The sequence below is a fragment of the Lagenorhynchus albirostris genome, chromosome 8 (genome assembly GCF_949774975.1).
Source record: "Lagenorhynchus albirostris chromosome 8, mLagAlb1.1, whole genome shotgun sequence".
NCBI lineage: Eukaryota > Metazoa > Chordata > Mammalia > Artiodactyla > Delphinidae > Lagenorhynchus > Lagenorhynchus albirostris.
Window position 1 is genome coordinate 78,807,967 of NC_083102.1, and position 24,652 is coordinate 78,832,618.

General features: G+C 36.3%; 1 protein-coding gene across 1 annotated transcript in view; it reads left to right on the forward strand.

The window, feature by feature from the left end:
• Positions 1 to 24,652, forward strand: part of SEMA3A (semaphorin 3A) — a 231,017-nt gene that overhangs the window by 163,603 nt on the left and 42,762 nt on the right. Inside the window, exons 7-10 of the mRNA XM_060156161.1 lie at positions 18,486 to 18,628; positions 20,380 to 20,494; positions 20,584 to 20,653; positions 23,262 to 23,406. Of these exons, the coding sequence (XP_060012144.1) occupies positions 18,486 to 18,628; positions 20,380 to 20,494; positions 20,584 to 20,653; positions 23,262 to 23,406 (473 nt within the window). The remainder of the gene's footprint in view (positions 1 to 18,485; positions 18,629 to 20,379; positions 20,495 to 20,583; positions 20,654 to 23,261; positions 23,407 to 24,652) is intronic.

The following is a 24,652-nucleotide window of genomic DNA, read 5'->3' on the forward strand; positions in this document are numbered from 1 at the left end:
AAGACCTAAACTAAGACATGAATAATAAAAATAGACATAAAAGATATTTAGGAGATAGATGGAAATAAAACTTGATGATTGATAAAATCTTGATGGAGAGTAAGGAGAAAGAAATAGTATGGCATTGAGAAAAATGAGATTCCAGATGGAGCTGGTGTGGAAATGATGGAGACAGTTATTCTGAGGAGCTAAATGTGCAATACTACATGAACACGGGCAAAGTCAGCCAAAAAGTTCTGCTCAAACATAGAATATCCTGGGAATTGGGGAATCAAATTGATTAAGTTGGAAAAAAAAATTATAGGAAAGGGAGAGGCAGCAACCATGGGAGTGATACGTTTTTGAGGAATTCCTTTCTCTACTTTAAAAAATTCTTTTAACAATCAAAATAATTTTAATTACCTCATAATGATTATACACACCCCTGTAATCTTACTTATACATAATGTAATTAAAAACAATAATCATTTAAATAATGCAAACATGATGAGTACACTCATGGTATACATTTGTTAATACAAGGAAAATATACAAGGAAAGCACCTATAAATGTTGCAGCACATGTAGTCTTGCTCGGCTAGGCAAGCCCCAGCATTGAGAATCAAACCTCCTTTTGAATATTTTAAGTCCATGCGTCTTTATCTAAGTCGGTGTGAAGAACAGTGCGGCTGCCGATCTTTTTAGTTTTTGACTCGTTTTGATCTTCTTTTTCATTATGGCAACTGATGTGAAAAAAGGAGCTCTTGATTTGCCCTTTGCTTCTGCCCTTTACCTTCCACCCCTATTTTTTAAAAAAGATACTTTTTTTTTTTGTTTACTTCAATGGTACTCTTCTTAAATGATTTCTGATGAACAGCACATGGATAAACAATGAAGCAGAGGTAACGAACCATGGGAAAATAATGACAGTTATTGTTGTTCTCCGTCCATGTGTTTCAACTCTATTAGGTCATTTGATACTTATAACATCTCTATATTCTCACCTTATGATGAGACACAGATATGTTAAATAATTTGCTCAGGGTCACACAGTTAGTAAGTGGTAGAGCTTAGCTGAATGCTGCGACAGCCCCCTAACCTTAACCTCTGTGCAGTTACTCTGCCATCATCTATGTGAAGGCAGTTTACAAACTGTAAGACAATTATATAAATAGGTAGTGTTCAGTTGAGTTCAGTTAGAACTTAAAGGGTAATGTACTATCTTAAGAAGCAGAGAAGATTTGAAGATGAATGACAAAGCCCTGCCTCAAAAGAACTTTGTGAAGAAACATCCTATATCGTAAAGAATAATTTAGGGCAGGTGAGATGGTATAACTACTTTAATTGAAGTCTAAACAAAATATTGTGGAAACCCAGAAGACAAATTTCCACTGGAAGAATTTAAAGAAAGAACTTTTGGAAAATACTTGAAAAGGATCTTGAAAATTTGGCTTGATTCTTCATAGAGAATTTGCATGAAAGAATGAAAGTTCTGAGAATCCAGAGTGATAAGAGAGGAGGAAACAGAGGGAAATGCAATGGGAGGTGAGTCTAGAATTATACAGGGGGGCACTGGATAGTGAAGACCTTGAATGCCTTTTAAAGGAGTCTGAAGTGGTAGAAAGTGTCAAGGTTTTCCACTAATTTTTTATTAAAGTTAAAAGCTGATCTCTTTATTAAAATAGTAAATAATAATCAAATAGTGTATGTGTATATGCAACCTAGAGACATATTACAAAAATTACAGAATACATAGGTATAAATATTTGATGCTGCTTGACGCCGTAAAAAAAACTCATCTCTTGTTCACATCCTAGCTTTGCCAGTTTCTAGTTCGCATTTTGAGCATTTGTTGAGTCTTAATGTCAGAGTTTCTTTCTGGGATGAGTGTGGTTTAAAATAATGTATAAGAAGGACAAGGAAGGGACAAAATAAATAGTACGTTTTATTTTCACTTACTGTTTGTGCTCATCTTCCATTCTAATCAGCCCTTCTCTCTTTCCTGGCATGATTCATTTCGAACCTTTCTTCGGGTTAAACTATCCCAAGAGCTGTTCATAGTTTCCCAGCCAGCTAAGCATCAAAAGTTTTTCCAGGCCTGTTCCTTGGCAGCCAGAGGTTTTTGTGTTCCACAGCCAAAAATGATATATCCATTATGCTTAGGCTGTTAGCTAAGAATGTGAGATGACCTTATGCTGCATTCCCTGCATTCCCAATGTGCTGGAAGTTCCCATTCATGGTCTTCTGATTCTTCGGGGCCTTTTTTCCCCCTTACGTTGCATCAGAGCTGAAAGGGGAAGAAACTAGTCACTATGGCTGCCATCGTGGTGCACTAGCCTTCATCTGGTGAGGATTTTGCCCCATCAGCAACTTGTAAGTATTTTGAAGTCTAAGGCTGTGATACTGGAAATATTTTTTTTAATTGTAAACATGAAGTTATACGATTTACATAATTTACAATTGGTCTTTGTTCTTCTCGGTTGTCTTTAACAGGTTTACAGCTGGCTTCTGATTCAGCTTGCTTTCATTAGCAATCTAAGTTTCTGTTACGATTAACTTTTTTTCCCCCCTTTTTTTTTTTTGGTGGCACTACGCAGCTTGCAGGATCTTAGTTCCCTGACCAGGGATCGAACCCGGGCCCCCAGCAGTGGAAGCATGGAGTCCTAGCCACTGGACCGCCAGGGAATTCCCACCATTAACTTTAAAAGATATATTTACATAGGATATTTCTCAAAGTTTTATAAACAGTGTTCTAAAATAATAACAGCTAGCAATTTTGAAGCCCTGTGATATAGTGATATAGATAAGTAGGGAGGGAGATGATAGATAGACAGACAGACAGACATATGTGTATATGTAGGTGTAGATGTATATATATTTTCTAATGTAATTCTCCCAGCACCCCTCAGAGGCATATGCTTCTGACAGATAAAGAAACTGAGGCTAGTTGACGTTAATTAATTTTTTGAAGTTACAAGTCTAGTGAGTGGGAGAAGCCTCGTTTCTATCCAGTTTTCTTTGACTCCTATCACAGAACAGTTTTTATATATGTACAATGAAGTAAGAATTTGTTTATTTTTATGTTGTTAATTCAAGGTATATATTTAGTAAGGATTTTCCTTCCTACATAGTCATAATGTCAGTGAAATCACCTTTTAAGTGTGAAGAGAACAAGAGTGTATATGTTTTTTTGTGAATTTTTTGTGTTTTTTTGTGAATTTTGTGGTTTTTTGTGAATTTTTTGTGTTTTTTTTGTGAATTTTGTGTTTTTATGTGAATTTTCAAACCTTCCTGTCCTCTCATAAATGGTGTCAGGATTGATTCACAGAGTTAGGTGATTAGGGCTGTTCTTCTGCAGTGGTTTTTTTTTTCCTTCTGGTCTGGTCTGGAACCCCCTAATATGCTTTACAAGAGGATTGTCTGAATGTTTCATGGTGTGAAACTAACTATTCCTCTTAAAGTTGCACAAGAGAGTTTATAATCATTCATTCCATCTTCTGTCCAGTTGAACTATCTGTAATTTATGTCCTAGAAAACCAATGTATGTCCTACCTTTTAAATTTATAGGTACTCCAAAAGCCTTAATTAACCTTCCAGTAGATTTGATTCATTTTCAGAAAAAATATTTCTACAATTTCAGTTGGATGTTCTTGTTCTTTGGGGATTGTCGGTGGAAGGGAGACGTCCAGTCAAATGCTGGTCAGAATTTTGTCTTACTAGCGAATCCGATTGATCCTAATGCTGAGAGCAGCAAAATGTGTTCATTGTTTACATAAGCTCAAGCTGCCAAATGAGTCATAAAGGCAGCCGTATGTCCCGTGCCAAAGTGTCATTTTCATTAAATGTGAGATTGCACCTGAAGGACAGTTTAATTTGCAGGTGCTAAAAATATTTCGACAGAGTGGTACTGTTACAAGTAGCAGGTGGTGCCCAAACGTGAATTTGGCAAGAAATGCCATCTGTGGGATGAGGTGTAGAAGAATGTCAAGGGGGTAGTAACAGAGATAAAGGGGGAAAGAAAAGAGAAGTGTATTTACTCACCATTTATTGCTATTATCATGATTAAAGATTCCATGCTTCACATGATAGCACTGGCCCAAGAGTATTAAATATGATTATTTGTTCAGGTTCTACCCTGTGCTCAGGGGCATTGCAAAAGTAGCACAATACCTGTAAAGACAAAGTTTCTTCCCCAAAGGCATACCACTTAAGCTATCCAGATGAGAGAATCTTTCCAACTCTATTTACCTTTTGTAGTGTTTACATTGCAGTTGTGTACTGGCAAGATATATGCACTTTGATCTTGCTTAAATGGATTTTGCCCTTTTCTTTTGATGTTAAGCTTTTAATACACATCCACATCAACTTCCTGCTTCACATTGCAAGAAATATTTTCAGATTGTACAAGCTCAAAGATTTTGTTAAGTCATTGTCACTTTGGATTTTGTGAACTTTACAGAATAGAGAACTGTACAGGGTTGCAATGTGGAGAGGTATCTAGGGGCATTGTAACTGTTTACATTATTTAAAAATCTGTAAATATGTGTCTGTTAGTTTCAATGGACTTGGGCCATATTGAAATCAGGAATTTGTATATGAGGACTGGAAATAGACAATCTCTGATGTAATGGGTTACAGAACACAAATTTTAAAAGAAAAAGTAGTGGGTTTGGGTTTTTCATTTCTGCTTGCCATTTGCTGGGAGTAACTGGAAGTAGAATAACTTCCTTTGTGAATACCATGAATTTTCTTAGATTCCTAAGGAGAACTAATAAAGTAGGTCAATCTGAATGAATTTTGGTAAAACTTTTCCATGCGGAGTTTTTGATCACACGGCAAGTTATTGAAGTGCTTGAAGTTTCTCAGGACAGTGGTAATCTCTGACCCCTAACATATGCATTGTTGTTAGCTTCATAAAATGGAGAGACATGCTTTCTGATATTTTAATCCTATTGATGAAATCTTATTTTGAAAAATTGAAAACAAATAATCTTTTTTTACTGCATTAATTACCTAATATAAAAGGATGCAATCAGAAAAAGAGAAGCTTCTTCCAAGTTCAAAGAACATTAATAACGTTTCAGAAGAACATTTTGAAAACCCACTGTTGCATAATAACTCTTAGAAATAGTTGCAATTTAAAGAAGCATGTCTCAGCATTTCTTTAACCAGGAACCTTTGTTAAGGCTATGATGAGTTCTGTTCATCCCCAAAGCTTCAATGAACTATGTCAAAAAGCAAGAAAATATGATTCTTTAAAAAAAAAAAAAACTTAAACATTTTAGTTCAGCAAATTCATTCGTTTATTAATTCATTCATTTATTTAGGAGTGATGTTCTGTTTCAGAAATTATACTGGAAGAACTAGGAAAATATAGAGAGATCAGCTTACAAGAATAGAGGGGAAAGAAAACAAATTATTAAATAGAGTTTTATGGATTCTGATTGAGGAATATGCACCAGGTGCCAGGGAACGGTTTGTATGTTAAAAGGTGGTAGACCATACAAGGTGGTTTGGAGAAGGTGAGGCCAGAAGCAGGGAAACCGTTGAATGTGGCTGCCAGGAGAGAAGAGATAAGGGCCTACATTTGGGTAGCTGCAGTGAGATAGATTCAAAATAAATTTTTAGTATATATAGAAGCTGAAGGTAAGAGAGGGAGAAATATAGGACAAGTGCCTATCATAACAAATATGAAGATGAACATAATAGAAAAAGAATTAAGTGATATAGAAGAGGTAGAAGCAAACTTTTCTCCATGTTCTGTGAGATAAATGCCTGTGAAGATGGTAGATGTGTTGTCTTCTAGAATGATATGCAGGTTCACTAAAGGGCTAAAGAAGGGAAACTGTGGTCAGTTCTACTGGAAGGTAAGTCGACGTTAGTTCGTGGATGATGTGGATTGCCCTTAGTTTATTTTCTATATCAGAGACAGTATGAATAATGAAACTGACAAGGTTTCCCTCTTTCCTCTTGTGCTAGAAAGTTCTGAACCAAATCCGTGGCCCGTCTTAAGCAGGTGTATCGATGAATGTAGTATCTCCTTTTAGCCCTGTTACTGGCCCAGAGTAATATCAGCCCTATTGCCCTTTCTGCTTGCCACATCTTAATTTATGCTACTTTGTCATATCCTATGACACTTGAAATCTGTTCTGGAAAATATATGGTGTAAATGCATTTGTATTTATTTCTGTAGCACCGCATGGATAATGGCTTAGAAGAAATAGATAATACATGTGGAAGACCAGTTAGATGATTCCAAAAGTATAACTGTTAAGTGAAAAGAACAAGAATGGTGCTGGCTAATTTAAGACTATAAAACAGGGAGAAGAAGTGAAAACAATAGCAGGTATAAGTTTGATAATAAATTTAGAGTAGAGAACAGAAGTCCTGCAGGAGATGGGGGCAGTGTAAGGTAAAAACACATTTTATATCTAGGTGCTGCTCTTGACATTAACCAAAGTGGAACGGTAAGAGCAGAAACAGTTTTTAAGGAAAAGTTGACAAGTTCTTTGCTAGGCATGACGAATTAAAGTTGCAGTGATATATCTAAGTAGAAAATTTTGCCAAAATTTTGAAGTGCAGAATTGGATATAGGAAGAAAAGAAAGTTTTATGTAGTTTGGTGATATTCAAGCATTATAAGTGAATAAATCCCCAAAGAAAAAAACTTTAAAAATAAAGAAAATTAAGAATAGTAAAATAATGGAAGCAATACTAGGAGATGACTTTATTTACAGGAGTAGAAAGAAATAAAAGTACCCCGCAAAATTTAAGGAGTGTCTATATTTAGGGATTTAGGAAAAGAGAGTCCTAAAGGAAATTATGAAGATTTGATTATTAACAATTCAGGCTCAGAGACAAAAAAGCCACAAACCAGAGAAGCAGTAAAAATTGGGGGCAAGATCTGAATATTTCATTGTGTCAATGGCTAAAGACAACCAAAGGAGGATGAGTACCAATTTGCTGATTTGGTGGTTTCTGTTGTTTCTCATTAAGAACACTACCAATGGTGAAAGTTTCCAAAATCTATAGACAGCAAAGAGTTGAGAAGCAAGTGGTAACTGGGGCAGGGAGTATATGTACTCTCGCAAGAAGTGCTATGGCTTAATGGGTGCAAGAAACCACAATAGATTCCATGGAGTGTCAGTGGAAGTTTTCTGGTTTTCTTTTTCTTTCTCAGGATAAAAAGACTTAAAATATTGAAAATTCAACAAAAGATTGCCTTCTTCCCTTCATTTTACAGCTCCCCAGTTGCTAGATTGCTTCCTGCTTTTCATCACTTTTCTCAGGGCTCCATTCTATCCTCTTTTATCTTTTTATTCTATACCCTCCTAATCACCCCATTGACTTTACTTTTAAATAGCTTCAACTATAGGCCTCTTTTCTAAGCTCTTTTTTTTTTAATTTTTGCATTTTATTTACTTTTTTTTATACAGCAGGTCCTTTTTAGTCAATTATCAATTTTATACACATCAGTATATACATGTCAATCCCAATTTCCCAATTCATCCCTTCACCCCCCCACCCCACACCGCTATCCCCCCTTGGTGTCCATACGTTTGTTCTCTACATCTGTGTCTCAATTTCTACCCTGCAAACCGGTTTATCTGTACCCTTTTTCTAGGTTCCACATATATGCATTAATATACGATATTTGTTTTTCTCTTTCTGACTTACTTTGTATGACAGTCTCTAGATCCATCCATGTCTCAACAAATGACCCAATTTTGTTCCTTTTTATGGCTGAGTAATATTCCATTGGGTATATATACCACATCTTCTTTATCCATTTGTCTGTCGATGGGCATTTAGGTTGCTTCCATGACCTGGCTATTGTAAATAGTGCTGCAATGAACGTTGGGGTACATGTGTCTTTTTGAATTATAGTTTTCTCTGGGTATGTGCCCAGTAGTGGGATTGCTGGGTCATATGGTAATTCTGTTTTACTTTTTTAAGAAACCTCCATACTGTTCTCCATAGTGGCTGTACCAATTTACATTCCCACCAACAGTGCAAGAGGGTTCCCTTCTCTCCACACCCTCTCCAGCATTTATTGTTTGTAGATTTTCTGATGGCGCCCATTAACTGGTGTGAGGTGATACCTCATTGTAGTTTTGATTTGCATTTCTCTAAAAATTAGTGATGTTGAGAGCTTTTCATGTGCTTCTTGGCCATCTGTATGTCTTCTTTGGAGAAATGTCTATTTAGGTCTTCTGCCCATTTTTGGATTGGGTTGTTTGTTTTTTTAATATTGAGCTGCATGAGCTCTTTATATATTTTGGAGATTAATCCTTTGTCCATTGATTCCTTTGCAATCCCATTCTGAGGGTTGTCTTTTCTCCCATTCTGAGGGTTGTCTTTTCATCTTGTTTATGGTTTCCTTTGCTGTGCAAAAGCTTTGAAGTTTCATTAGGTCCCATTTGTTTATTTTTGTTTTTATTTCCATTACTCTAGGAGGTTGGTCAAAAAAGATCTTGCTGTGATTTATGTCAAAGAGTGTTCTTCCTATGTTTTCCTCTGAGAGTTTTATAGTGTCCTGTCTTACATTTAGGTCTCTAATCCATCTTCAGTTTACTTTTGTGTATGGTGTTAGGGAGTGTTCTTATTTCATTCTTTTACATGTAGCTGTCCAGTTTTCCCAGCACCACTTATTGAAGAGACTCTCTTTTCTCCATTGTATATCCTTGCCTCCTTCTTCATACATTAGTTGACCATAGGTGCGTAGGTTTATCTCTGGGCTTTCTGTCTTGTTCCATGGACTTATGTTTCTGTTTTTGTGCCAATACCACATTGTCTTGATTACTGTAGCTTTCTACTACAGTCTGAAGTCAGGGAGCCTGATTCCTCCAGCTCCGTTTTTCTTTCTCAAGATTGCTTTGGCTATTCGGGGTCTTTTGTGTCTCCATACAAATTTTAAGATTTTTTTGTTCTACTTCTGTAAAAAATGCCATTGGTAATTTGATAGGGATTGCATTGAATCTGTAGATTGCTTCGGGTAGTAGAGTCATTTTCACAATATTGATTCTTCCAATGCAAGAACATGGTATATCTCTCCATCTGTTGGTATCATCCTTAATTTCTTTCATCAGTGTCTTATAGTTTTCTGCATACAGTTCTTTTGTCTCCTTAGGTAGGTTTATTCCTAGGTATTTTCTTATTTTTGTTGCAGTGGTAAATGGGAGTGTTTCCTTAATTTCTCTTTCAGATTGTTCATCATTAGTATATAGGAATGCAAGAGATTTCTGTGCATTAATTTTGTATCCTGAAACTTTACCAAATTCATTGATGAGCTCTAATAGTTTTCTGGTGGCATCTTTAGGATTCTCTGTGTATAGTATCATGTCATCTGCAAAGAGTGACAGTTTTACTTCTTCTTTTCCAATTTGCATTCCTCTTGTTTCTTGTTCGTCTCTGATTGCCATGGCTACCACTCCCAAAACTATGTTGAATAATAGTGATGAGAGTGGATATCCTTGTGTTCCTGGTCTTAGAGGAAATGATTTCAGTTTTCCACCATTGAGAATGATGTTTGCTGGGGTTTTGTCGTATATAGCCTTTATTATGTTGAGGTAGGTTCCCTCTATGCCCACTTTCTGGAGAGTTTTTATCATAAATGGGTGTTGAATTTTGTCAAAAGCTTTTTCTGCATCTATTGAGATGATCATATGCTTTTTATTCTTCCATTTGTTAATATGGTTTATCACATTGATTGATTTACGTATATTGAAGAATCCTTGCATCCCTGGGATAAATCCCACTTGATCATGGTGTATAATCCTTTTAATGTGTTGTTGGATTCTGTTTGCTAGTATTTTGTTGAGGATTTTTGCATCTATATTCATCAGTGATATTGGTCTGTAATTTTCTTTTTTTGTGGTATCTTTGTCTGGTTTGGGTATCAGGGTGATGGTGGCCTCATAGAATGAGTTTGGGAGTGTTCCTTCCTCCGCAATTTTTTGGAAGAGCTTGAGAAGGATGGGTGTTAGCTCTTCTCTAAATGTTTGATAGAATTCACCTGTGAAGCCATCTGGTCCTGGAATTTGTTTGTTGGAAGATTTTTTTTTTTGGAAGATTTTTAATCACAGTTTCCATTGCAGTACTTGTGATTGATCTGTTCATATTTTCTACGTCTTCCTGTTTCAGTCTTGGAAGGTTATACCTTTCTAAGAACTTGTCCATTTCTTCCAGGTTGTCCATTTTATTGGCATAGAGTTGCTTGTAGTAGTCTCTTAGGATGCTTTGTATTTCTGCAATGTCTGTTGTAACTTCTCCTTTTTCATTTCTAATTTTATTGATTTGAGTCCTCTCCCTCTTTTTCTTGATGAGTCTGACTAATGGTTTATCAATTTTGTTTATCTTCTCAGAGAACCAGCTTTTAGTTTTATTGATCTTTGCTATTGTTTTCTTTGTTTCTATTTCATTTATTTCTGCTCTGATCTTTATGATTTTTTTCCTTCCACTAACTTTGGGTTTTGTTTGTTTTTCTTCCTCTAGTTCCTTTAGGTGTAAGGTTAGATTGTTTGAGATTTTTCTTGTTTCTTGAGGTAGGCTTGTATAGCTATAAACTTCCCTCTTGAACTGCTTTTGCTGCCTCCCATAGGTTTTGGATCATCGTGTTTTCACTGTCATTTGTCTCCAGATATCTTTTGATTTCCTCTTTGATGTCTTCAGCGGTCTCTTGGTTATTTAGTAACGTATTGTTTAGCCTCCATGTGTTTGTGTTTTTTACATTTTTTCCCCTGTAATTTATTTCTAATCTCATAGCGTTGTGTTCAGAAAAGATGCTTGATATTATTTCAATTTTCTTAAATTTACTGTGGCTTGATTTGTGACCCAACATATGAACTATCCTGGAGAATATTCTGTGTGCGCTTGAGAAGAAAGTGTAATCTGCTGTTTTTGGATGGAACGTCCTTTAAGTATCAATTAAATCTACCTGGTCTATTGTGTCATTTAAAGCTTCCATTTCCTTATTTTTTTTCATTTTGGATGATCTGTCCATTGGTGTTAAGTGAGGTGTTAAAGTTCCCCGCTATTACTGTGTACTGTCTTATTTCCTCTTTTATAGCTCTTAGCAATTGCCTTATGTATTGAGGTGCTCCTATGTTGGGTGCATAAATATTTACAATTGTTATATCTTCTTCTTGGATTGATCCCTTGATCATTGTGTAGCGTCCTTCCTTGTCTTTTGTAACATTCTTTATTTTAAAGTCTGTATTATCTGATATGAGAATTACTATTCCAGCTTTCTTTTGATTTCCATTTGCATGGAATATCTTTTTCCATCCCCTCACTTTCAGTCTGAATGTGTCCCTAGATCTGAAGTGGGTCTCTTGTAGACAGCATATAGGTGAGTCTTGTTTTTGTATCCATTCAGCATGCCCGTGTCTTTTGGTTGGAGCATTTAATCCATTCACATTTAAGGTAATTATCGATATGTATGTTCCTATTACCATTTTCTTAATTGTTTTGGGTTTGTTTTAGTGCTTCTTTTTTTTTTTTTTTTGCAGTACTTGGGCCTCTAACTGTTGTGACCTCTCCCGTTGCGGAGCACAGGCTCTGGACGCACAGGCTCAGCAGCCATGGCTCACGGGCCCAGCCGCTGCACGGCATGTGGGATCTTCCCGGACCAGGGCACAAACCCATGTCCCCTGCATCGGCAGGCGGACTCTCAACCACTGCGCCACCAGGGAAGCCCTGTGCGTCTTTTTCTTCTCTTCTGTTTCCCACTTAGAGAAGTTCCTTTAGCATTTGTTGTAGAGCTGGTTTGGTGGTGCTGAATTCTCTTCACTTTTGCTTGTCTGTAAAGCTTTTGGTTGCTCTGTGGAATCTGAATGAGATCCTTGCCGGGTAGAGTAATCTTGATTACTCTAGGTTCTTCCCTTTCATCACTTTAAGTATATCATGCCACTCCTTTCTGGATTGTAGAGTTTCTGCTGAGAAATCAGCTGTTAACCTTATGGGAGTTCCCTTGTATGTTATTTGTATGTTATTTGTTATTTGTTTTTCCCTTGCTGCTTTCAATAATTTTCCTTTGTCTTTAATTTTTACCAATTTGATTACTATGTGTCTCGGTGTGTTTCTCCTTGGGTTTATCCTGTATTGAACTCTCTGCGCTTCCTGGACTTGGGTGGCTATATCCTTTCCCATGTTAGGCAAGTTTTCGACTATAATCTCTTCAAATATTTTCTTGGGTCCTTTCTCTCTCTCTTTTCCTTCTGAGAGGCCTATAATGCAAATGTTGTTGCATTTAATGTTGTCCCAGAGGTCTCTTAGGCTGTCTTCGTTTCTTTTCATTCTTTTTCTTTATTCTGTTCCACAGCAGCGAATTCCACCATTCTGTCTTCCAGGTCACTTACCCATTCTTCTGCCTCAGTTATTCTGCTATTGATTCCTTCTAGTGTATTTTTCATTTCAGTTATTGTATTGTTCATCTCTGTTTGTTTGTCCTTTAATTTTTCTAGGTCTTTGTTAAACATTTCTTGCATCTTCTCAATCTTTGCCTCCATTCTTTTTCCGAGGTCCTGGATCATCTTCACTATCATTATTCTGAATTCTGTTTTCTGGAAGGTTCCCTATCTCCACTTCATTTAGTTGTTTTTCTGGGGTTTTGTCTTGTTCCTTCATCTGGTACATAGCCCTCTGCCTTTTCATCTTGTCTATCTTTCTGTGAATGTGGTGTTTGTTCCATAGGCTGCAGGATTGTAGTCTCCTTGCTTCTGCTGTCTGCCCTCTGGTTCATGAGACTTAGATAACCTCATGAGGCTTGTGCAAGTTTCCTGCTGGGAGGGACTGGTGGTGGGTAGAGCTGACTGTTGCTCTGGTGGGCAGAGCTCAGTAAAACTTTAATCTGCCTGACTGCTGGTGGGTGGGGCTGGGTTCCCTCCCTGTTGGTTGTTTGGCCTGAGGTGACCCAACACTGGAGGCTACCTGGCTCCTTATGGGGCTAATGGCGGACTCTGGGAGGGCTTATGCCAAGGAGTGCTTCCCAGAACTTGTGCTGCAAGTGTCCTTGTCCCCACGGTGAGCCACAGCTGCCCCCTGCCTCTGCAGGAGACCCTCCAACACTAGCAGGCAGGTCTGATTCAGTCTCCTATGGGGTCACTGCTCCTTCCCCTGGGTCCCGATGCACACACTACTTTGTGTGTGCCCTCCAAGAGTGGAGTCTCTATTTTCCCCAATCCTGTCGAAGTCCTCCAATCAAATCCCACTAGACTTCAAAGTCTGATTCTCTAGGAATTCCTCCTCCCCTTGCCGGATCCCCAGGTTGGGAAGCCTGACGTGGGACTCAGAACCTTCACTCCCGTGAGTGGACTTCTGTGGTAAGTGTTCTCCAGTCTATGAGTCACCCACCCACCAGTTATGGGATTTGATTTTACTGTGATTGCACCCCTCACAGGGGCTTCTCTTTTGTCTTTGGTTGTGGGGTATCTTTTTTGGTGAGTTCCAGTGTCTTCCTATCGATGATTGTCCAGCAGTTAGTTGTGATTCTGGTGTTCTTGCAAGAGGGAGTGAGAGCACGTCCTTCTACTCTGCCATCTTGGTTCCTGCTTCTCTAAGGTCTTGTATTTCCTGGTCTAAGGGATAACTTCACAAGCATCTGCCTCTAAAGATGCACTAAACTGAGCTAGTCTTCCTTCCACATCTCGTATCTAGTCTTCCTCAAGTGTTACTTCATGCTAAATGATTCCTATCCCACCAGTTGTTTAAAGCGGTCTTTCCTTTAATTTTACCATGATTTTTCTTACTACTTCTCACATTCAGCATCTTATCAGTGAACATAATCCATTGGTTCTACTTTCCCATAATCTCTGCGTATGTCTCCTCTATCATACAAGTCCACATCACCATCATTTCTCACCAGTCTTCTAAGTAATCTTCCTGCCTTCATTCTTGCCTCAGTATATATTTTTTTCCTACAGCAGCCAGTGATCTTCTTAGAATAGAAACCTGGTAATGTCATTACTAGGTTTAAAATACTTCATTGCTTTCCCTTTTAGCCGTTAGGACAATAAACTCCTGAACAATAAACTTCCTTCTTATGCTGGCCTCTGCTTAACTTTCTGTCATCCTCTCTGACCAGCTCTCTCTCCTGTTGCACAACATTCTCTGTTGTTTCTGTGACCTTGCACCTGTGTTTCTTCTACCTGGGAAACTCTTATTCTTCAGGTCTTGAATTACATGTCATATCTTCTGAGAAAAACTTTCCCTAATTCCTTCAAAGCAAGATCAGTTGTCCCTTCTATTTCTCACTGCATTCGTTCCAAACTCATTTTTGTTATGTGCAATTTGATAATTGCTCTGTTTAACTGTTGGTATTCCCTCACAGATAGTAAGCACCATGTAGGCAGAAAACATTTCATCACAATATCCCCTAATCTTCCACAATTCAGGGCATAGAGTAAGTGATTAGGAGATATTTGATAAATGAAAATATAAATGTAAGTGATTACATGAAGAATAGAGATTGCTCAGTGGAGCAACATTCTGTAGATTATTAGATTGAGAGCAAATAGAGAGAGGCCTTATGTATATTATGGAAGGGAAATAATTCTTCCACAGAAAGGAAGCAAAGAACAATTATGGGGGGTGTGAAGGAAGCAAAAGGAGGGAGTTCTTACTGAATGGCCTTGGTCTCAGCCATATAACAAATTAGAAAGTCCATCTTTGGTGGGTAGATTGAGAGATGGCACATTAGTTGTTCTGAAGACAATGAGAATGATTTTAAACAGTAGCTGATAATAAGTCTAAGGTGAGCCACTACAAGTAAATAAAACAATTACTTAGCAACACTAGAATTCTTGTTTAGGATAAATAACTTGAATTTAGAGCAAATCCATTTACTACGATTACATGGTTTTCTTCATCCTGGCTTAGGTATGGGGGCAAAGGAAAAAAAAGTTTTGGGATTTCAAAGGCAGGTAAGTGGAGGTTTAGGAAGCCAAGAGGTTCTAAGATGATAGGGAAGACAATTAGAATGACTGGTTAGAATGTTCCTGTGATAAAGAGGGGAATTCACCAGAGGGGAGGGAAATAGACTGAGAGAATAAGAGGGGCAAGGAAGGGAGAGGCAAACTTTGGAGCATAAGTAGAAAATGAACAGTGAGTAGAGATTTTGGCCAAAAAAAAAAAAAGATTTTCTAAATTTGAAATATTAGAAGAATGGCTTCTTTTAAATTTTTGAAAGAGATCAACTAAAGACCTAATTTATTTTGAAATTAGAGTGAATGTTTTTTCAAGTATAGGATATAACCTAAATTCCTTGAAGACAATTAACATTGTTTTTCTTAGATAATCTCTTTTACTATTTTGATATATTTGGCTTTTGTTTTCTATGCCTAATGGTATTTTTTGTCTGTAATCTGAAGCTATGTCAAACTGTTAATTCACCTACCAAATCCTCTGTGCCTGTAATATCAGATACTAAAGGAGAGACTAGACTTGAAGACCCTTTAAACAATTAATGTACGTGATAACTTGTTTGAATTATTTCCTACTAGAGTCCACATTTGTAACATGATAATTATCTTTACATATTTTAGAGATGGAAGCATGATGCTTGATAACTCCTTTTTTCATGCCCAAATACTAACTTAAGAGAATATCTATAAGTATAAAATATTGTTTGCTTTGTTCTCATTTGTATGTTTCTAACATCACTTTTGCTAGATTGTAGCTTTCTGAAAACAAGGGATATATATTATTCATTTTGTTTTATACTTAGTGCCTTGCATGTATTTGTGATCAAATAAAAGGTAGTTGGATTTAATTACTTGAAATCCTTTAAGTTATTCAAGTGTTTATATGAACAACTTCCTTAATATGGGAGGTAGTATTAAACCGACTTCTCCATTTTTTCATCATTAAAGCAGAAGAAAGTATGATTTTTCACTTTAATTCTGCAGCTGTATTATAATGAGATCTTATAATGAGAACTTAACATGTGATTGAGGCTTCCTTTTAGTATCATCATCATAACAACATAGTACATTTGTTAATATTTTACAAAGTTGTTTCACATGTACTATTTAAGTTTAAAATACTTATTTGTATGTGAACTGTTTATGACACAAGGTGAATTGAACTTAACATGAAATAAGCCCAATTTGAATATTAGGCAACTGAGATCTGAGAGGTAAGAGTCTTGCTAAAATGTCACAAAAGTCGTAAGTGATTGAACTGAGTTCTATCATGTGTAGGTCTGTGTTATACATCTGCATGCACATGCATGCACACATACATGCACACATACATGCACATGCTGAATTTCTGAAGCTAGAAATCTGACTTCATCAGTGGGGTGGTAATTATTGGGTTTGTAACATAATTCGTACTCTTGTCACATTAATCCACTCACCATTCTTCAGGAGACAAAAACATGTATACAAATATGTTTATGAATATGATTAAGTAGAAATTTATGAAGAGAAACCACCTTTGCAACGTTTATTAAAGTTGAAGTAATGTATTATTAAAAATTCTAGTCCTGGGCTTCCCTGGTGGCGCAGTGGTTGAGAGTCCACCTGGCAATGCAGGGGACACGGGTTCGTGCCCCGGTCCGGGAAGATCCCACATGCCGCGGAGCAGCTGGGCCCGTGAGCCATGGCCGCTGCGTCCAGAGCCTGCGCGTCCGGAGCCTGTGCTCCGGAGCCTGTGCTCCGCAGCGGGAGAGGCCACAACAGTGAGAGGCCCGCGTAACGCAAAAAAAAAAAAAAAAAAAAAAAAACTAGTCCTGATTCCAAATTTTGAGGTTTTATTCTCCTTCCCTTATTCCACTGGCATACTGAACTTTAAATATGAATAGGTAATATTTCATATGTTTCACATTACTTACAGGGTCTGTATAATTTGCCTGAAAAAGATAGTGGAGTGTAGCCCTGTGAAATATACTAAGTACATGGTCCCAGAGCAAATGCTAAAGGAAAGTTACAAGTGTAGTACACATGACAACATGATTATTCACAGGTGAAAAGGTTAGGACTAAATAAGATGGATAAAGCTGGTTTCAATATTCTGATCCCTTTCCTGGTATCTTAAGTATGGTGCTGACCTAGGTGTGTATATTTCATAGTTAACTTGATAACATAATACAACATGGGAGCAAAAGTAGGTTATTGTGAGAACTTAAATACCTGCAACAATCCTAAGTGCTTTCAATAAAACAAACTCAGCTTCTTAGTATGTTACATTGTTAAAGCTGTGAAGCAATTATAATTTGTTAAATAGTTTATATGAGCCCACAGCCGTATCAAGCCAGGTACTTACAGAAGTATGTTTTGAAGTGGGACTCTAGACATCACAGATACACCTTCTGCATAATCTAGGCAGTCTTGTTTTTTCCTTTTCTCTTTCCTTGTCTTCTTGCACAGATATTCATTGAATGCCCTCAGTATTTTAAGCTCTAGGATCATAGCATCAAACAAAACACGCCAAGTTCTTGTTCTCCTCGAACTGATATTCATTGGGATGGAGAGGGAGACAGACAATAAGCAAATGAAGATTAAAGAAAGAAGAAAGCAACAGGGAGATGTAGCATAGCAGGTGTTTCATAATGTTAGGAAGAAAAGTAATGCATGTGAGTAGGAGTAAGGCTTTCAGCACTTTAAATTAGGGTAGTCAACAAAGATGTCTTTAATAACGTAATATTTTGAACAAAGACCTGAGTAAAAATAAGAATCCTGTCTTTAGAATATATGAGGGCAGAGAGTTACACAGTGAGGAAAAATCTGAGGCGGTGCTGAGAGTGCTTGACCTGTTTGAGAACCAGGAAGGGGTTTGGTATGTCTGGCTAAGAGTAAGTTAGGGAAGGGAAGGGTAGGAAGAAGAAAAGTCATGTGGGGTAGCAGGGACCAGATGGTAAATGACTTCTGGTCACTGGAAGGAGTTTGCATTTTATTGTGTGTGATTTGAAAAGATATAGGAGGGTTTAGATATGTCTGAAGTGACATATCGGGTACACACTGGTGTGTGGAGACTCAGAGAACTCAAGGGTAACTCCACGGTTTGGGGCTTGAGTACCTCGTAAATGACAATGCCATTTAATGAGATGGGGTACAACTTGAGAAAATTTCTTTTGTTTTATATGAATCTCATCTCTCCCCTCACACCTAGTTTTTGCTCGAAAGTGGAATAGACCAATTGGTAGTTTGATTTAAATTATTTTATGCTTGAAAGAAAGAATAACAGTAGTGATGACAATAAGTAATATTTGATAGCCCTTACACATTGCAAAATGTTTTAATATCCAGTGATGCATCTGCACTATATGGTCACACGGAGGATTTCTGCACCTGCTCCTAAAATAATGTTTGAGACATAAGGTGATTTGTAACATACTTTAAAATACGTAAAGAACAGTTCACATCTACTGAAAAAGAGTGAACTAAAGAGAGATTAAGTCTTGAAATATGTCACATAGGGGTTAAGAGAAAATTGAAAATGGACTGTAATGAATGGTCTTATTTACCCAACTGTGAATTAATATATATGCTATAATTTGTCTCTCAGATCCAAGGTTCATTAGTGCCCACCTCATCCCAGAAAGTGACAACCCTGAAGATGACAAAGTGTATTTTTTCTTCCGTGAAAATGCGATAGATGGAGAACACACTGGAAAAGCCACTCATGCTAGAATAGGTCAGATATGCAAGGTGAGGTAAAGAAAAAAATGAGGAGGGTATCATTGTCCAATTGCAGTTTTTTCCTTTTCCACCTTTGTACAAATATAATGAAAAATATGGCTAAAAAGCTTGACTGATCACTATAAATATTTAAATACCAAAAAAAGATTGAAAACGTATTATAGTTGCTTATGAATAACTTCATAGTCAAACATAGAGGTATAGGTTGTGAGGTGTTATTTCACAATTACATTAAATAATATTAGTTTGAAATTCTGGAGAAATAATTTTTTTTCATATTACCTGGGAAAATATAATTTTTGTATTCTCAGACCTAGCATAGGTTCCTACAATGTGTAAGTTTTCAATGAATATTTTTTGTTGGAAATAACTCAAGTATGAATATAAAAGAGACAAGTGTTAAAGCTTGTTCTTATGACTTGATTATAGCATCCTATATACACATAATTTTGAAGCTCTGAACTTTAATATACTGTGTGGCACAAATTCAGATGTGATATGCATTATAATGTTAGATATATAGAATAAAAAATTGGTCAGTAAATACTTATGGACTAATTAGTATCAGTGTGAAAATATGATAACAATACTATTCTTACCCTCTATACTGTATAGTACAGTATATATGAAATATGAATGAAGCTAACTGTTATTATATATTAAAGCACCTTTCATCTCAAGAAAAATCACAAGGCCAAATCCAGTTACTGTCTTAAAATGAAATTATTTCTTTTAAAAAAAAATCATGAAATTTTAAAAATCCCTATCTTGGGGGCGGGGATATCCTCTTTCCTATCCCAATCATCTAATTATTTATCTTTAGTATATTAAATTACTGGAAAATTAAAATTTTTAATGCTCTGGAAACATGCAAATGATATATGCAATATATGAGAATCTTTTCTCCACAAAATATAAGGCATATTTAAAAGCAGTACTTACAAGGGTTAAAAAAATCTTTATACTAAATAAAATCTTATAAACAAAATATAAATCAGTGTTATATTTTTGAAGAAAAAGTTATTTTCCTTTAAACATATGCACATAAATATTATTTTATAAGACTATAAGTTACTGGTGAATCCATACCATCATAATAGAGTTTATTGCTACATCAGGTTACAGTTAAGTTTCATTTTCAGTGAGAAGATACTTCTTCAAAATTTTTGCTCTAGAATGAGTTTTCTTTATTAAGATTTAAGCAAATGTTTTTTCAACATGCTGTTTGTAAAGTCAGCATTGCGTCAACTGAGCTTATAAAAATATTTGATGCTAGCATGCTTTTGTTTGTGGTGTATTTTCAGTATGAGTTATAAGGCATGCAGTTATTCTTTCATTCAGTAAATACTCATTAAGTGCCTACTATGTGCCAATGTGCTTAATTTTGTGAACCAGCCTACTTAGGTAAGTAAAATCTTAGGGAAAACTTACATAAGAAAGAGAGACTAAAAGCAAACCAAAACAAACACAAGAGTAATATCGTTCATTGCCAAGTGGTAAGAGAATGGAAAAAGTACAGTGACTTTTTAATGCTAAGGCATATTTATTGTAAGTCATTCCTTGAACAAGGTTGGAGTGAATAGATTTCACCAAAAATATAATAAGAAAGCATAGTTACTTGTATCTAGTCATTTAAAATTCATTTCTCAATTTGAAAAATGAGGAATTGTGATTTGTATGTCTCAAGATATGAGAAGATAAGATATTTGAAATTATCATTTGCATGCACAATTTCTAAAACCATTATTCTCTCCTTTCAGAATGACTTCGGGGGCCACAGAAGTCTGGTGAATAAATGGACAACATTCCTCAAAGCTCGTCTCATTTGTTCAGTGCCAGGTCCAAATGGCATTGACACTCATTTTGATGAATTGCGTAAGTAGCTGATGATGTCATATAGAGAATATTCAAACCTTGCCATTACCTTCAAAAATGCAACTTTCTCCAATTTTGTTTTAAAACAGAGGATGTATTCCTAATGAATTCTAAAGATCCTAAAAATCCAATTGTATATGGAGTGTTTACAACTTCCAGGTAAATAACACTTTGCTCTCTTATTATCATAGAAAATTCATGTCCTTTAGGTGCTTTCCAAATGTCCATAATTTGTGAAAATATTTTTGAAAGAACAACGTCGGCTAAACCTTTGAGCTCTTGTGCATTCTTGGGTGCCTGAAATAAGTCATGACCTAAATCATTTTTTACATAAATTTTAACAAAGAATTCACTACTATAAATTTAATGACGAAAAATATATGCCATGCCCTATGTATAGCTTTGACTTTAAAAATTTGAGTGAAATGTAAAATATTATAAACATAGAACTCTGAGTTTTGTTAAAAGTTTGTAGTGATATAAACTAAGGGTGAAAAATCTTTTTCCCTCCCCTCTCCTTTCTCTTCTTTGTCCCTACCCCCTCTTTCTCTCTCTCTCTCTCCCCTCCTTCTTCCCCCTCTCCCCGCCACCTCCTTTCATCATTCCCCATGTGCCTCAAGGCTCTTGCTGTCAATCAAGCAGTAATTATTTCCTGACTATTATATTCAGCATAAAGTTTACATTACCCGGAATTGCTAAAAGAAACATATTTAAATGCATATAAAGAGGGATATGCATTTGGATATGTATAAATGTTTAATAAAAGAAAAATAATTTAAAATCAAAAGTCAGGAAGAGTGCTACAAGGGACTGTGATAGCATAAAGAAAGATTAACTACAATGTCCAAACACTGATTTTTTTCTGTAAATATTAAAGCCATTACAAATTGATTGGACATTTTTACTTAATTTTTAAAATAACGTAAAAATTAGGAAAACTACATTAGTAAAACCAGATGCAATTTCCCATACCTAAATATTTCTCCCCTTTAGTATAAAAACAGAATGACCGCTAAAGAATGTGGGAGGCTTGGGCTTCCCTGGTGGCGCAGTGGTTGAGAGTCTGCCTGCCGATGCAGGGGACACAGGTTCGTGCCCCGGTCCGGGAAGATCCCACATGCCGTGGAGCGGCTGGGCCCATGAGCCATGGCTGCTGAGCCTGCATGTCCGGAGCCTGTGCTCCACAACGGGAGAGGCCACGACAGTGAGAGGCCTGCGTACCGCCAAAAAAAAAAAAAAAAAAGTGGGAGGCTCAAATTAAACAAATATTAATTGATTTCTTCTGCTTCCTCATTGCTTAGTACAGTAGTTTTCAGTCTTAAGCTTGCATCAGAATCACCCAGAGAACCTGTTAAAATACAGATGCTCGGCCCCGCCCTCAGAGTCTCTGATTCAGTAGGAAGGGGTAGGGCCTAAGAACGCATTTTTAACAAATTCCCAGGTGATGCCCATACTGTTGGTCTAGGAACCACACTTTGAGAATCACTGGCGTAGTGGGTAAAATAATTTCACCTGTCTGCTTCAGCGAGCTTGATGTCATATATGAGTTAGTCTTAACAGCTGTAAATCCTAAAAAGATCTTTCCATGATGATGGATTCCATCAATAGATAAGCAAAGTGTATAACAATGAAAAAGGGACACATAAACATTACAAACTACTATGATGTATCAAATATGTATTAATTTGCTACTTATTCCATTATGAAAATATTGTTGTTAAATTCTATAAGTATTTACTGAAATTTACTGTGTGTCAAGTACCGTGCGATATGTAATTTATGTTACAGAAAAGAAGCCAAGCATGTTTCCTTCCCTCATGAAGCTTGCACTCTACCAGACATTGTCTAGATGCAGCAGTTTTCAATAATAAACTCTTATTACACAAGTTTTTCATTTTGTCTAATTTTTATGTAATTTTCTATGGGTAGAGATTGATTAAAAGGTATGCATTCCATATTTTTAATGTGCACAACTGTTTTATATCTTTATAAATAAATCCCTCAAGCTGTATTTATATAAGCAAAATAAAATGGGAAATTGTGGCAGCTCATGGTAAACTTAGAATTTGCTTCAATTACCTGATTTTTTTTGTCCAACAAAATGATGGGGATAATTGCTATAGTACTCCACTTTTGCTAGGGTGTAATAGCTACTAACTTAAAATGATTTTCTGTGTTGGAAAGAGATGATTTTAAATGCCTTCACACAAATCGAGCTCTGTTACTTGATCAAATACTTTTGTTGGTTTGGGAGTTAAAAATTATAACACATTGACTATTCATCTTCTGCACCAGTTTCAGTTTATAAAATGTGTTCTTAAACATTCTTTCTTGTTTAAACATTTCCTGGTTTCAGCAATGATGCTTAAGTCTTAACATAATACCAAAGTTTATATTTTTATTTTATCTGATATCAGAATTAATCATTACCTTTTAGATTTTGTATATATGTTTTCCCTATCAATGTTTACATATGATATGAATGTATATATTTATAGCATATATTGTCTATGAAATGAATATGTATATGTTCTATGAGTGCTAAAGGTGTTTTCATCCATGCCTTCGAATTTTGAGCAATCATAATTTTGCTTTCTTGTGTATTATTAAAATATATATAAATATATGACTTAAAAAATCCCAAACACTACTTGAGAATTTATGTTCAAGTATTGATAATTGCTATCTGAAATTTAAAAACTCAGTATAAATAGCTCTGTCATTGTGTAAAGATGAAAGTCTGTTTTTGTTCTGTCTGTCTTTTTAGTAACATCTTCAAGGGGTCAGCCGTGTGCATGTATAGCATGAGTGATGTGAGAAGGGTGTTCCTGGGTCCATATGCTCACAGGGATGGTCCCAACTACCAGTGGGTGCCTTATCAAGGAAGAGTCCCCTACCCACGACCAGGAACTGTAAGTGGCCTAGGTGTTTAAGATAGGAAATGAATGAATTTATGCTGAAGGTTAAAAAAAAAAAAAGCAGCTACATACATATTAAATATAGATAATGTAAAAGAAAAATTCCAAGACTATAAATGAAAGAAAGGCAAGGATTTTTCTTTGATAACCATGAAATTCCACATTTAAAGACATGTTCTTCACAGGCATCAGTGCTTAAGTTCAACGCTTACCAGTAGTTAATACCAATAATTTATGAGAAATAGAAACTGAGCAGGTAGCCTTATTTATCTTCTTTTCGGAAAGAGATATAGTAAAAATGGCTTTCACGGAGAGTTGAAACAATTAGGAAAGACTTGCTCTCTCTGATTGTGACAAAGGCTCAAGAATTGCACATTAAGTAGGAGGAAACAAATTTAAATCAATATTATCTTCCTATGGAAGTGGGACACATCTCTCAAATAAGTAAAGAAGATATGCAAGGAAGAAACAAACAAAAACCTCATGGAAAGGGCCTAGGTGTTTTAATAGATGCTGTTTACTATCGCTGACCTCTCTCCTTCCAGCCTGTTGTACACATTCAGGCTTATAAAAAGGTGGATAGGTCTCAAAATAAAATCAGCTTTAAGTCTGCAATTTAAAGTAGGGAGAAAAAAAGAAAAGAGTGATACAGTAGAAAGTGAGTGAATATGACGGCAGATGTTCTAGAATATGTGGATGGAACCATCCAGTGCAACATTTCCTAACCCTAAGAATTTTTTTTTTAACATCTTTTTTGGAGTATAATTGCTTTACAATGGTGTGTTAGCATACGGCATTTGTTTTTCTCTTTCTGACTTACTTTACTCTGTGTGACAGACTCTACGTCTATCCACCTCACTACAAATAACTCAATTTCATTTCTTTTTATGGCTGAGTAGTATTCCGTAAATATGTGCCACATCTTCTTTATCCATTCATCTGTCGATGGACACTTAGGTTGTTTCCATGTCCTGGCTATTGTAAATAGAGCTGCAATGAACATTGTGGTACATGACTCTTTTTGAATTATGGTTTTCTCAGGGTATATGCCCAGTACTGGGATTGCTGGGCCCTATGGTAGTTCTATTTGTAGTTTTTTAAGGAACCTCCATACTGTTCTCCGTAGTGGCTGTATCAATTTACATTCCCACCAACAGTGCAAGAGGGTTCCCTTTTCTCCACACACTCTCCAGCATTTATTGTTTGTAGATTTTTTGATGATGGCCATTCTGACTGGTGT